General features: G+C 55.2%; 1 protein-coding gene across 1 annotated transcript in view; it reads left to right on the top strand.

The window, feature by feature from the left end:
- INPP4A (inositol polyphosphate-4-phosphatase type I A) overlaps positions 1 to 143 on the top strand; it is a 70,268-nt gene extending 70,125 nt beyond the window's left edge. Inside the window, exon 24 of the mRNA XM_038757190.1 lies at positions 51 to 143. Coding sequence (XP_038613118.1) covers positions 51 to 123 — 73 coding nt within the window. The 3' untranslated portion in view covers positions 124 to 143. The remainder of the gene's footprint in view (positions 1 to 50) is intronic.
- Positions 144 to 14,156: the final 14,013 nt, after the last annotated feature.

Raw genomic sequence — 14,156 nt, 5'->3', positions numbered from 1 at the left:
TCTCTCCGTCACGCGGGCGCACAACCCGTTCCACATCCCTTTCTTCCTAGGAAGGAACTCAGCCAAACTCCAAGGGAGGCGGCGTGGAAAGCGACCGGCAAAGCTGCTTCCGGACCCTGGTAACCGACGGTGGGAGAAGGGAACCGGCGGGTAAGTGATCGTCTTCTACGGCGCCTGGAACGTAATAGGCGCTCATCAGGTACCGCTGTCGTTGTCCTTGTTAAATTAGGCTCCGCGACACGTGCCCCCGCGCCTCATCGGCAAGAGTATAAATCTCTCCGACGGCGCGGGCCCGGAAATACGCAGAAAGAGGGCAAATCGGGGCGAGTGTGACGGTCGGATGGCTTTTGTGTCACCGACGTCCCGGACACTGAGCGGGTCTGAAAACGAAGGTGGAAAAAGCAGGAAAATCCGCGTCTGGAGCCGTCGCTGGAAACGGCGTCTCGGTCGCGCCGCCTCTCCCGGGGCTCCGCCACTCATCCGCTGCGGGACCCGGGGCGAGTCACTTAGCTTCCCTAGGCCTCAGTCGCCTCATCGGGAAAACGGGGGTCGAGACCGCGGCTGACCCGATTAACCCGCGGGGGGCTGAGGGGATCGCTTCCCGGGATTCCTCGACAGGCATACACTCCCGGAGACGGATTCCTTTCCCTTCTCCGTCACCCCGATCGGGGGGAGAGTTACGGTTCTGATTCCGTTTCTGCTCAGTCCCATCGAGAAGATCCTATCCGGCGTTTCAATATTCGCACCGCTCGCTCGTTTTAGCGTCTCGTACTGGGCTTTAAAAAGTCATTTTTGGAAATATTGTTGGGTGCGAAGTGGGGAAATAATTCCGACCGTTTTATTTGTGGGCATCCTCCCTGTGCGGGACGGAACCCATACCCAGATCCTACACTAGCATTTTGGCGCCCTAAATTCCAGCAATCCGCGAGCGCTTTTACATGTAATAGTAATAGTGGTATTTGTTAAGCGCTCACTATATGCCAAGCGCCATTCGAAGCACTGGGAGAGATACAGAGTGGGGCTCCCAGTCTTCATCCCCATTTTCCAGATGAGGTGACTGAGGCCCGGAGAAGCGAAGTGCCTCGCCCGAGGCCACGCAGCTGACGAGTGGCGGAGCCGGGATTAGAACCCATGACCTCGGGCTCCCAAGCCCCTTGCCACCGAGTCACACTGTTTCTCTAACAGTACACAGTCAGCTCTCAGTAAATACAACCGAAGGAAAGAATGGATGAAGGAATCAAGCGGCAGAGTCAGGATTAGAACCCGGGCTCAATAAGTACGACTGAAGGAAAGAATACATGTATATATGTTTGTACGTATTTATTACTCTATTTTATTTGTACAAATTTATTGTATTTTGTTAATATGTTTTGTTGTCTGTCTCCCCCTTCTAGACTGTGAGCCTGCTGTTGGGTAGGGACTGTCTCCATATGTTGCCAACTTGTACTTCCCAAGCGCTTGGTGCAGTGCTCTGCACACAGTAAGCGCTCAATAAATATGATTGAATGGATGAATGAATCAAGCGGCAGAGTCAGGATTAGAACCCAGGTCCTCCGACCCCCAAGCCCACACTCTTTCCACCAGGGTCCCAATGCTTTCTGACCCAAAGGGATGGGGTCTATTCATTCGCTCGTTCAACTGTTTGGTTTGGTTTTCTGTCTCTTCTAGACCGTGAGCCCGTCGTCGGGTAGGGATTGTCTGTTGCCGAATTGTGCTTTCCGAGCGCTCGGTACAGTGCTCCGCACACGGTAAGCGCTCCATAAATACGGCTGAATGAATGACTACGAGATCCCTCGGCTTCACCCCCATCCCTTCGTTCAATCGTAGTTATCGAGCGCTTACCGCGTGTGGAGCACTGTACTAAGCGCTTGCCGTGGGCGCCGATTCCCGCCTGCCGCGTGACCTCGGGCGAGCGGCTCCAGTTCTCCGGGCCTTGGTCTCCTCATCGGGAAATCGGGGATGGAGACGGCGACCGTGTCCACCCCGGCGCTTAGTACAGTGTCCGGCACCTAGCACTTAGCAAATGCCGTGATTGACGGCGCTTAGAACAGCGCGGAGCACATAGCGAGCGCTCAAGACGTACCCTCTTTGTCATTAGAAAGTGAAAGCGGACGCCCTTTCCCCAGGCAGACGGTAAGCGCCCAAACGCCGCGGTTACTATTACGACGATTATTATTTTTGGTAAGGAGAGGCGAGAAGGAAGGAAACGAGGCCGAGACGCACCCCGGTCATAATGGAGCCGTGCAGGCTGTTCACAAAGTGCATCAGCTTCGCTCTCAGGAGGAACGATCGGTGAATTTGCTGTTTTCGGGGTCCCCCGGGCCGCCGGATTTTCTTCCGGCGAAGGTCCTCCTTTAGGTTGCGGCCCCTCGGCCGGCCAAAACCAAAAAAACGGCCAAAAGCCGACGCCAATAGTGGTGTCCGCATCCCCCTCTTTGATTTTTTCTTTTTATCATGGGCTCTGTTAAGCGCTCACTGTACCGAGCGGCGGGGTGGATCCAAGCAGATAATGATAATAATAATAATAATGATAGCATTTATTAAGCGCTTACTATGTGCAAAGCCCTGTTCTAAGCGCTGGGGAGGTTACAAGGCAATCAGGTTGTCCCACAGGGGGCTCACAGTCTTAATCCCCATTTTACAGATGAGGGAACTGAGGCCCAGAGAAGTTAAGTGACTTGCCCAAAGTCACACAGCTGGCAAGTGGCGGAGCAGATGGGGTCGGACGTGGTCCGGGCTCGCCGTCTCCGTCCCCGTTGGACGGATGAGGGCACCGGGGCCCGGGGAGGTAAAGTGACTTGGCCAGGGTCACGCGGCGGAGCCGGGATTGGCGACTCGTCCCCCTCTCCATCCCCCCCATCTTACCTCCTTCCCTTCCCCACAGCACCTGTATATATGTTTGTACAGATTTATTACTCTATTTATTTTATTTGTCCATATCTATTCTATTTATTTTATTTTGTTAGTATGTTTGGTTTGGTTCTCCGTCTCCCCCTTTTAGACTGTGAGCCCGCTGTTGGGTAGGGACCGTCTCTAGATGTTGCCAACTTGTACTTCCCAAGCGCTTAGTCCAGTGCTCTGCACACAGTAAGCGCTCAATAAATACGATTGATGATGATGATGATGACTCCTCTCGCTTCCGTCGGTGGTACGGAGCGAACGCTTATTGGGTGCAGGACGCTGGCCTACGCGCTTCCTGTAATTTATCTCTATTAATAATGATGATGATGATGGTGTCTGTCAAGCGCTTACTACGTGCCGAGCGCCGTCAGACCGTAACCTCGTGGTGGGCAGCGCCGTGTCTGTCCGTCTGTCGTCATCCCGGAGTTTCCCAACCGCCGAGCACAGCGCCTTGCCCACAGTGGACGCTCAGTAACTTCGACTGAACGGAGAGGTCGGCTGACGCCCGCCGGCGCAGTGATCTAATCGCCACTCGATAGATCAGTCCTACTTATTGAGCGCTTACTGGGTGCGGGGCGCTGTGCTAAGCGCCTGGATAAGTCCAATAGAACAGTAAACCCATCCCCTGCCCACAGCGAGCTGATGGTCTAGAGGGGGAGACCGGACTGAGTTCAGATCAAGAGTCTTTTCTGGTTTTGGGGTTTTTCTTATGGTATTTTTTAAGCGCTGACTACATGCCAGGCACTCTTCTAAGCTCTGGGGTCAGTCAATCAATCAATCATTTATTATTTATTATTATCGTTTATTTGTTAAGTGCTTATTATATGTTGAGCACCGATAGAAGCAGGTGAGCTAGGATGAACGCACTATTTATTACTCTATTTTACTTGTACGTATCTATTCTATTTCTTTTATTCTGTTAATATGTTTTGTTCTCCGTCTCCCCCTTCTAGACTGAGCCCGCTGTTGGGGAGGGACCGTCTCTAGATGTTGCCAAATTGTACTTCCCGAGCGCTTAGTACAGTGCTCTGCACACAGTAAGCGCTCAATAAATACGACTGAATGAATGAATGAATGAATGAGCGCTTACTGTGTGCTGAGAGCTTGGGAGAGGGGAGCACAACCGAATTACTGGACGTGTTCCCCACCAATAATAATAATAACAGTAACAACATTATTAATATTTACTAATATTATTAATAAATAATAGCATTTATTAAGCGCTTACTGTGTGCAAAGCACCGTTCTGAGCGCTGGGGAGGTTACAGGGTGATCAGGTTGTCCCACGGGGGGCTCACGGTCTTCATCCCCATTTTCCAGATGAGGGAACTGAGGCCCAGAGGAGTGAAGTGACTCACCCAAAGTCACCCAGCAGACAGTTGGGGGAGCCGGGATTTGAACCCATGACCTCCGACTCCAAAGCCCGGGCTCTTTTCCACTGAGCCACGCTGCTTCTCCGTGGGGCTTGCCTTCGTTCAGTCGCGTTTCGTTGGATCGTATTTATTGAGCGCCTGCTGTGCCTCAGTTTCCTCATGTGAGATAGGGACTGCGTCGATGAATTATCCCGTTCATCATCAATTGTATTTATTGAGCGCTTACTGTGTGCAGAGCACTGTACTAAGCGCTTGGGAAGTACAAATTGGCAACACATAGAGACAGTCCCTACCCAACAGTGGGCTCACAGTCTAAAAATCTACCCCAGGGCCTAATACAGAGCTTGGCACATAGTAAGCGCTTACCAAATGCCCCGACTATTATTCCCGTTATTCGCACTCCCTCAGCCGGAGCGTCTCCAAGCGAGAAAAATCAGGACAGATTAGGGGCCGATTTTACCTGATTCAGTCTCGGCCGGATTCCCGCTCCCGCCAAGTTGCCAATGTGTTGCCAATTTGTGCTTCCCAAGCACTTAGTACAGTGCTCTGCACACGGTAAGCGCTCAATAAATACGACTGATGATGATGATGATGACGACGAAGTTCCCGAGAACCGTATTTGTTTTTGGGCCTGGCCTGAAAGAGACGTTTTATCCGGTTCACAAATCGTACGGGACCGTTCCCATCACAGTCGAGTGAGTTTAGCATCGGCCCGATTCAGTCCTCCTAATAATAATAATAATGATGGCGTTTATTAAGCGCTTACTATGTGCAAAGCGCTGTTCTGAGCGCTGGGGAGGTTACAAGGTGATCAGCTTGTCCCACGGGCGGCTAAGTGTCGCCAACTCGGGTCACCGCAGCAGCCTTTGTGTTCCTTGCGCTCCGTAGTTGCGCGCGGCCAACACGTCGCCCCGCTTTTCCGTCTTCACCGCCGTCCCACACGGAGAAGCGAGTCGGTAAATCGCGGCGCATCCCCCGAGGCCCAGGAGAGCCCCGGGACACCACTTCAGAGTGAGGAAACGAAAAGGCAAAGCGATCGGACGGTTTTACGTGGTTGCGCTACAGGCCTCGGCGCTTCTGTATAAAAGGCGGATCGGATCGCCCCGGCCCACGGCTCTTCTGGGATCATCGGGGATCCCTAGTGCCCGCCGGTGACAGGAGTCAGAGGATCTGGGTTCTAATCCCGGCTCCCCCACTTTGTGGGCTGTGTGACCTCGGGCAAGTCACTTCACTTCTCTGGGCCTCAGTTTCCTCAAGTGTACAATGGGAACTCAATACCTGTTCTCTCTCCTGTTTAGACGGTGAAGCCCGCGCGGGACGGGGATCTCGTCCGGCCTAATTATACCTTGTCCGACACATCGTAAGCACTTAAAAACTATCCTTAAACGCAGCCAAGTCCCAAGGCCGATCCGTACCTTTCCACCGTGGCCGGAACACACCTCTCCGCCTCCCGTCCCGTCTTCGCCTCTCCTCCCGCCGCGCCGGCTCAGTTCCTCCTCCCACCCGGTTCGGTTTTCCAGGGCGTGACCTCCCCCAGCCCCTCTGGGTCGATTCCCGTGGACCGAACCGTTTGATTCGAGCCCGGACCTCCAACCCGACGAAACGAGTGGCCGGACGTCAGCCGGATGAGAGCAGTTTGCGGAGGACCGCTAAACAGCCCTTGAGATATCGGGGCTGGCGAGCAGGTGGGAAGTGTTCTCTGTCGGGACGTGTTGAGGCTGCTGTCTCTGCCCAGGCCCCTGACTCTGCTCTCTTGCACTTTCACACTTTCACTCTCTTTCACTCCCAGGCGCGTCTCTGCCCCTGCCCTCTTTCCCTCACCCCCAGACCCGACTCTGCCCGTCCTCTTTCCCTCACCCTCAGACGCGTCTCTGCCCCTGCCCTTTCCCTCACTCCCAGGCGCGTCTCTGCCCCTGCCCTCTTTCCCTCACCCCCAGGCCCGACTCTGCCTGTCCTCTTTCCCTCACCCCCAGACCTGTGTCTCTGCCCCTGCCCTCTTTCCCTCACCCCCAGATAACGTCCCTGCCCCTGCCCTCTGTCCCCCACTCCCAGACCCCTGACGCTGTCCCTGCCCTCTTTCCCTCACCTCCAGACCCATCTTGTCCCCCTGCCCTCTTTCCCTCACCCCCAGACCCAAATCTGCCCCGTCCTCTGTCCCCCACCCCCAGACCCCTGACACTGTCCCTGCCCTCTTTCGCTCACCCTCAGGCCTGTCTCTGCTCCTGCCCTCTTTCCGTCACCCCCAGACCCGTCTCTGCCCCTACCCTCTTTCCCTCACCCAGACCCCCATCTCTGCCCCCGGCCCTCTTCCCCTTACCCCCAGGCCCCTGTCTTTGCCCTCCACCCTCTTTCCCTCACCCCCAGACCCGCCTCTGCCCCTGCCCTCTTTCCCTCACCCCCAGACCCGTCTCTGCCCCGGCCCTCTTTCCATCACCCCCAGACCCGTCTCTGCCCCTGCCCTCTGTCCCCCACCCCCAGACCCCATCTCTGCCCCTGCCCTCTGTCCCCCACCCCCAGACCCCATCTCTGCCCCTGCCCTCTGTCCCTCACCCCCAGACTCCTGTCTCTGCCCCTGCCCTCTGTCCCTCACCCCCAGACCCCTGTCTTTGCCCCTGCCCTCTTTCCGTCACCCCCAGACCCCCGTCTCTGCCCCCGGCCCTCTTTCCCTCACCTCCAGGCCCCCGTCTTGTTCCCCCCACCCTCTTTCCCTCACCCCCAGACCCCTGTCTCTGCCCCCGCCCTCTTTCCCTCAACCCCAGACCCGTCTCTGCCCCTGCCCTCTGTCCCTCACCCCCCCGACCCGTCTCTGCCCCCACCCTCTTTCCCTCACCCCAGACCCCCGTCTCTGCCCCCGCCCTCTTTCCCTCACCCCCAGACCCGTCTTGTCCCCCCGCCCTCTTTCCCTCACCCCAGGCCCGTCTCCTCCGCCTTCTTTCCCTCACCCCCAGATGCGTCTCTGCCCCTGCCCTCTTTCCCTCACCCAGACCCCTGTCTCTGCCCCCACCTTCTTTCCCTCACCCCTGTCCTCTGTCTTTCCTCCCCACCCTCTTTCCCTCACCCCCAGACCTGTCTCTGCCCCTGCCCTCTTTCCCTTCCCCCGAGTCCTTTCTTTGCCCCCCCCACCCTCTTTCCGTCACCCCCAGACCAGTGTCTCTGCCCCTGCCCTCTTTCCGTCACCCCCAGATGCGTCTCTGCCCCTGCCCTCTGTCCCCCACTCCCAGACCCCTGGCACTGTCACTGCCCTCTTTCCCTCGCCCCCAGACCCATCTTGTCCCCCGGCCCTCTGTCGCTCACGCCCAGACCCCTGTCTCTGCCCCCCACCCTCTTTCCCTTGCCCCCAGGCCCATCTTTGCCCCCCCCCCTTCCCTCACCCCCATACCTCCATCTCTGCCCCTGCCCTCTTTCCCTCACCCCCAGACCCGTCTCTGCCCCTGCCCTCTTTCCCTCACCCCAGACCCCAGACTCTGCCCCCCACTCTCTTTCCTTTACCCTCAGGCCCGTCTCTGCTCCTGCCCTCTTTCTGTCACCCCCAGACCCCCATCTCTGCCCCTGCCCTCTTTCCGTCACCCCAGACCCCCATCTCTGCCCCCGGCCCTCTTTCCCTCACCCCCAGGCCCCCGTCTTTGTCCTCCACCCTCTTTCCCTCACCCCCAGACCCCCGTCTCTGCCCCTGCCCTATTTCCTTCACTCCCGGCCCGTCTCTGCCCTCTTTCCCTCACCCCCAGATCCTTGTCTCTGCCCTCACCCCAGACCCCTGACACTGTCCCTGCCCTCTTTCCCTCACCCCCAGACCCGTCTTGTCCCCCTGCCCTCTTTCCCTCACCCCAGACCCCCATCTCTGCCCCTCGCCCTCTTTCCCTTACCCTCAGGCCCGTCTTTGCCCCCCACCCTCTGTCCCTCACCCCCAGACCCCCATCTCTGCCCCTGCCCTCTTTCCCTCACCCCCAGGCCCCCGTCTTTGTCTCCCACCCTCTTTCCCTCACCCCAGACCCCAGTCTCTGCCCCTGCCCTCTTTCCCTCACCCCCAGGCCCCCGTCTTTGTCCCCCACCCTCTTTCCCTCACCCCAGACCCCAGTCTCTGCCCCTGCTCTCTTTCCCTCACCCCAGACCCCCCTTGTCCCCCTGCCATCTTTCCCTCACCCCAGGCCCGTCTCTGCCCTCTGTCCCTCACCCCCAGACCCCTGTCTCTGCCCCCGCCCTCTTTCCCTCACCCCAGACCCCCATCTCTGCCCCCGGCCCTCTTTCCCTCACCCCCAGACCCGACTCTGCCCCTGCCCTCTTTCCGTCACCCCCAGACCCCGTGTCTGCCCCTGCCCTCTTTCCCTCCCCCCCAGGCCCCTGTCTCTGCCCTTTTCCTGCCCCTGCCCCTTGTCTGTCAGAGATGCCTGTCTCTGCCCCTGCCCTCTTTCCGTCACCCGCAGGCGCGTCTCTGCCCCTGCCCCCTTTCCATCACCCCCAGACCCGACTCTGCCCCTGCCCTCTTTCCCTCACCCCAGACCTGTCTCTGCCCTCTTTCCCTCACCGCCAGACCCGTCCCTGCCCTTTCCCTCACCCCCAGACCTCCATCTCTGCCCCTGCCCTCTTTCCCCCACCCCCAGACCCCTGTCTCTGCCCTTTCCCTCACCCCCAGACCTCCATCTCTGCCCCTGCCCTCTTTCCCCCACCCCCAGACCCCTGTCTCTGCCCTTTCCCTCACCCCCAGACCCTTGTCTCTGCTCTCTTCCCCCCCCAGACCCGTCTCTGCCCCTGCCCTCTTTCACCCACAGACCCATCTCTGCCCCCCACCCTCTTTCCTTCACCCCCAGACCCGTCTCTGCCCCCACTCTCTTTCCCTCGCCCCAGACCTCTGTCTTTGCCCCCCACCCTCTTTTCCTCACCCCCAGACCTCTGGCTTTGCCCCCCACCCTCTTTCCCTCACCCCAGACCCCCATCTCTGCCCCTGCCCTCTTTCTCTCACCCACAGACCCGTCTCTGCCCCCACCCTCTTTCCTTCACCCCCAGACCCATCTCTGCCCCCACCCTCTTTCCCTCGCCGCAGACCTCTGTCTTTGCCCCCCACCCTCTTTCCCTCACCCCCAGACCTCTGTCTTTGCCCCACCCTCTTTCCCTCACCCCCAGGCCCCCATCTCTGCCCCTGCCCTCTTTCCCTCACCCCCAGACCCGTCTTGTCCCCCCGCCCTCTTTTCCTCACCCCAGATCCCCGTCTCTGCCCTCTTTCTCTCCCCGCCAGGCCCCTGTCTTTGCCCCCCACCCTCTTTCCCTCACCCTCAGACCCCTGTCTCAGCCCTCTTTCCCTCACCCCCAGAAGCATCTCTGCCCCTGCCCTCTTTCCGTCACCCCCAGACCCGTCCCTGCCCCCTGCCCTTTTTCCCCCACCCCCAGACCCCTGCCCCCAGTGAGGAGAACAGGAATCATTGAGAGATGCCCTCCGACCTGTAATTACACTAACGGTACTTGTTAAGCGTTCACTACTTGCCCAGCAGTCTGGGGTAAATACGAGGTCGTCGGATGGGACCCGGTCTCTCTCCCACGTGGGACTCACTGTCTTCATCTCCATTTTCCAGACGAGGCAACTGAGGCCCAGACGAGTGAAGCGACTCGCCCTTGGTCACCCGGCAGACAGGGAGCGGAGCTGTGATTAGAAACCGGGTCCTAAGGACTGCGCAGGAGCGGAGACAGACACAGGTTCCCCCCCCCACGCCGCACGCACGCAAGCACACACAAACACTCAGTGTGTGATGTCTCTGAGAAGCAGCGTGGCTCAGTGGAAAGAGCCCGGGCTTTGGAGTCAATCAATCAATCAATCAATCGTATTTATTGAGCGCTTACTGTGTGCAGAGCACTGGACTAAGCGCTTGGGAAGTCCAAGTTGGCAACATATAGAGACGATCCCTATCCAGCAGCGGGCTCACAGTCTAAAAGGGGGAGACAGAGAACAAAACCAAACATACTAACAAAATAGAATAAATAGAATAGATGTGTACAAGTAAAATAGAGTAATAAATATGTACAAACATATATACATATATATATGTTGCCAACTTGTACTTCCCAAGTGCTTAGTACAGTGCTCTGCACACAGTAAGCGCTCAATAAATACGATTGATGATGATGATATACAGGTGTATTTACAGTCAAGGGTCATGGGCTCAAATCCCGGCTCCGCCAACTGTCAGCCGTGTGACTTTGGGCAAGTCGCTTCTCTGGGCCTCAGTGACCTCTTCTGTAAAATGGGGATGAAGACTCCGAGCCCCCCCCCCCGGTGAGATAACCTGAACGCCTTACACCCTCCCCAGCGCTTAGGACAGTGCTTTGCCCATAGTAAGCGCTTAATAAATGCCATCATTATTATTATTATTATTACTCAGACCTATCACACCCCTTCTCAGAAGCAGATGCTTTAGTGCTGGGGCAGGACAGTGCTTTGCACACAGTAGGCGCTCAATAAATACGATTGATTGATTGATTGACAGATCTGAATCTAAGTGGCGGGAGGCGGGTTTGGTCTTCAGCCGACTTGCTCCCTGCTCGCTCCCAGACCGGAGAGAGTGGGAGGACGGGGAATCGGCCGGAGGGCGTCCGGTGTTGGCCACCCGGGAACAATCCGGAACCTCCGGGATCTTCAGATGGTGTTCGGTCCGGAAAACCCCAAGGAGGAAACAGGTGGAGCCGAGGGCGACGGCGGAGTAGCCGTGTCACGTTCATTCATCCATTCCATCGTATTTCTTGAGCGCTTACTGTGTGCAGAGCACTGTACTAAGCGCTCGGGAAGGACAAGTTGGCAACATAGACGGGGTCACGTGGCGGATGAGGTGAGAGGTGACCTCGCCCGGCCAACGGGGCCCGGGTCTCCGTCCCCGGAGCCGCCCGCGGGAAGACTGAAGGCCGGCGACCCGGCCCCTCCCGCCGGCCTCCGCGCCACGGACGACCGCCGACGAGGTACGTGCCGCGCCCGGCTTCTCCTTCCCGGGATGGGGGGATCCCGGCGGGAGGCGTCGGCGCTTGACGGATACCGTGAAAAAAAAAATGAAGGCACCTGGGCCGGGTCCCCACGGGAATTTCTGGCCGAACCTGGGCCGTGTTTCCCGCTCCTCAGCGCTTTGCACGTAGTAAGCGCTTAATAAATGCCATTATTATTATTAATAGATGCCACCCACCCACTCGCGGCCTCAGTTGCCTCACCTGTAAAACGGGGGCCAAATCCTACTCCCTCCTATTTAGACCGTGAGCCCCCCGGGCGACGTTGAAGTCGCTGTCTTCAACGGTAAAGGGCCAGCAGGCTCACAGCGTGGCCTCTTTGACTCAGTTTACCCATGTTCCGAGACCGGCGGGCGATCTCGTACTTCTCGTCTCCGCGGAGACCTGTCCTCCTCTCTCTCCTGCTTTTAAAGCGGTCTCACCGTGGGCCTTATTTGTTTACTTATTGATTGACTGGTGGGAGTTAAGTGCTGACTGTGTGCCGGACACTGTACTAAGCGCTGGGGGAGATACCCGCTAATCAGGTTTGCTCTTGGAGTCGTCCCTCCCTTGGGTGTAACGGCAGGCCAGATATGGCCCCGAGATGTCGAATCCCCGTTTTACAGATGACGGAACCGTGGCCCAGAGAAGCTAAGTGACTTACCCAAGGTCACACAGCACGCTGCTGGCAGAGCTGGGATTAGAACCCGAGTCCTCTAGCCCCCGGGCTTTATCCACTAGGCCACACCGCTTCCCATTTTTCTTTTCCATCGTGGGCCTACTATTTTCCAGACTGCCCTTGGCGGGCGAGAGTGAACGCTCTGGTTTTCGGTCCAAGCTTTTTGGCCGTTCTGGACAGACGGCGTCGGGTTTTAATAAGAACCGCAGTCGTTGAAGGATTTGAAGGCGTAACTATAACGCCTCAAAAGTAGAGGGGGGCTGTTTTAGAGTGGTTTACGCGATGAAACACTGATTTTTCGCAGGGGAAGAAATGCTGCGTGTGCGTCTTCTGTTCCAAAATAACCTGAACCATTTATTTTTGATAATAATAATTAATAATAATAATAACAATGATGGCATTTATTAAGCGCTTACTATGTGCACAGCACTGTGCTAAGCAGTGGGAAGGTTACAAGGTGATCAGGTTGTCCAACGGGGGGCTCACAGTCTTAACCCCCATTTTACATGTAACCCACTGTATATATGTATATATGTTTGTACATATTTATTACTCTATTTTACTTTACGGATTTGTTACTCTATTGATTTTACTTGTCCATATCTATTCTATTTATTTTATTTTGTTAATATGTTTGGTTTTGTTGTCTGTCTCCCCCTTCTAGACTGTGAGCCCACTGTTGGGGAGGGACTGTCTCTATATGTTGCCAACTTGGACTTCCCAAGTGCTTAGTACAGTGCTCTGCATACAGTAAGCGCTCAATAAATACGATTGATTGATTGTTTTTATTACTCTATTTTATTTGTACATATCTGTTCTATTTATTTTATTTTGTTAGTATGTTTGGTTTTGTTGTCTGTCTCCCCCTTCTAGACTGTGAGCCCACTGTTGGGTAGGGACCGTCTCTAGATGTTGCCAACTTGGACTTCCCAAGCGCTTAGTACAGTGCTCTGCACACAGTAAGCGCTCAATAAATACGATTGATTGATTGTTTTTATTACTCTATTTTACTTGTACATATCTGTTCTATTTATTTTATTTTGTTAGTATGTTTGGTTTTGTTCTCTGTCTCCCCCTTTTAGACTGTGAGCCCACTGTTGGGTAGGGACTGTCTCTATGTGTTGCCAACTTGTACTTCCCAAGCGCTTAGTACAGTGCTCTGCACACAGTAAGTGCTCAATAAATACGATTGATGATGATGACGATGATATGTTGCCAACTTGGACTTCCCAAGCGCTTAGTACAGTGCTCTGCACACAGTAAGCGCTCAATAAATATGACTGATTGATTGATTGATTGATTTTACAGACGAGGTCACTGAGGCCCAGAGAAGCTCAGCGACTTGCCCAAAGTCACCCAGCTGACAATTGGCGGAGCCAGGATTTGAACCCATGACCTCGGACTCCAAAGCCCGGGCTCTTTTCCACCGAGCCACGCTGCTTCTCTTTTTACCTTAGCTTCCAGTGGCTTCTCTTCGGTGGGTAAGTGGTGATGAAATCACTAAAGGCGCAAGCCCTGTTATGCTGTGATACGTTACAACTGTGCTATTTTATTACTCTATTTATTTTATTACTCTATTTTACTTGTACATATCTATTCTATTTATTTTATTTTGTCAGTATGTTTGGTTTTGTTCTCTGTCTCCCCCTTTTAGACTGCGAGCCCACTGTTGGGTAGGGACTGTCCCTAGATGTTGCCAACTTGGACTTCCCAAGCGCTTAGTACAGTGCTCTGCACACAGTAAGTGCTCAATAAATACGATTGATTGATTGATATGTTGCCAACTGGTACTTCCCAAGCGCTTAGTACAGTGCTCTGCACACAGTAAGCGCTCAATACGATTGATTGATTGATTGACTGTCCCTATATGTTGCCAACTTATACTTCCCAAGCGATTAGTACAGTGCCCTGCACACAGTAAGCGCTCAATAAATACGATTGATTGATTGATTGGTATTTGTGAAGCTGTGTGTGCCAACCACTGTTGTGTAAGCACTGCGGTTGCTACAGAATAATTGGGTCCCACATGGGGCTCACTGTTGAAGTAGGAGGGAGAACAGGTATTGTACTTCCCAAGCGCTTAGTACAGTGCTCCGCATACAGTGAGCGCTCAAATACGATCGATTGAATGAATGAATGAGACCCCCATTTTTCAGACTTGGGAACCGAGGTCCAGCGGTCCTTGAAGGGACTTGCTTTGCACATAGTAAGCGCTTAATAAATGCCATCATTATTATTATTATTAT

Source organism: Tachyglossus aculeatus, chromosome 15, assembly GCF_015852505.1.
Source record: "Tachyglossus aculeatus isolate mTacAcu1 chromosome 15, mTacAcu1.pri, whole genome shotgun sequence".
NCBI lineage: Eukaryota > Metazoa > Chordata > Mammalia > Monotremata > Tachyglossidae > Tachyglossus > Tachyglossus aculeatus.
Note: the sequence above shows the minus strand (reverse complement) of the source record. Positions and strands in the feature narration are given on the sequence as shown.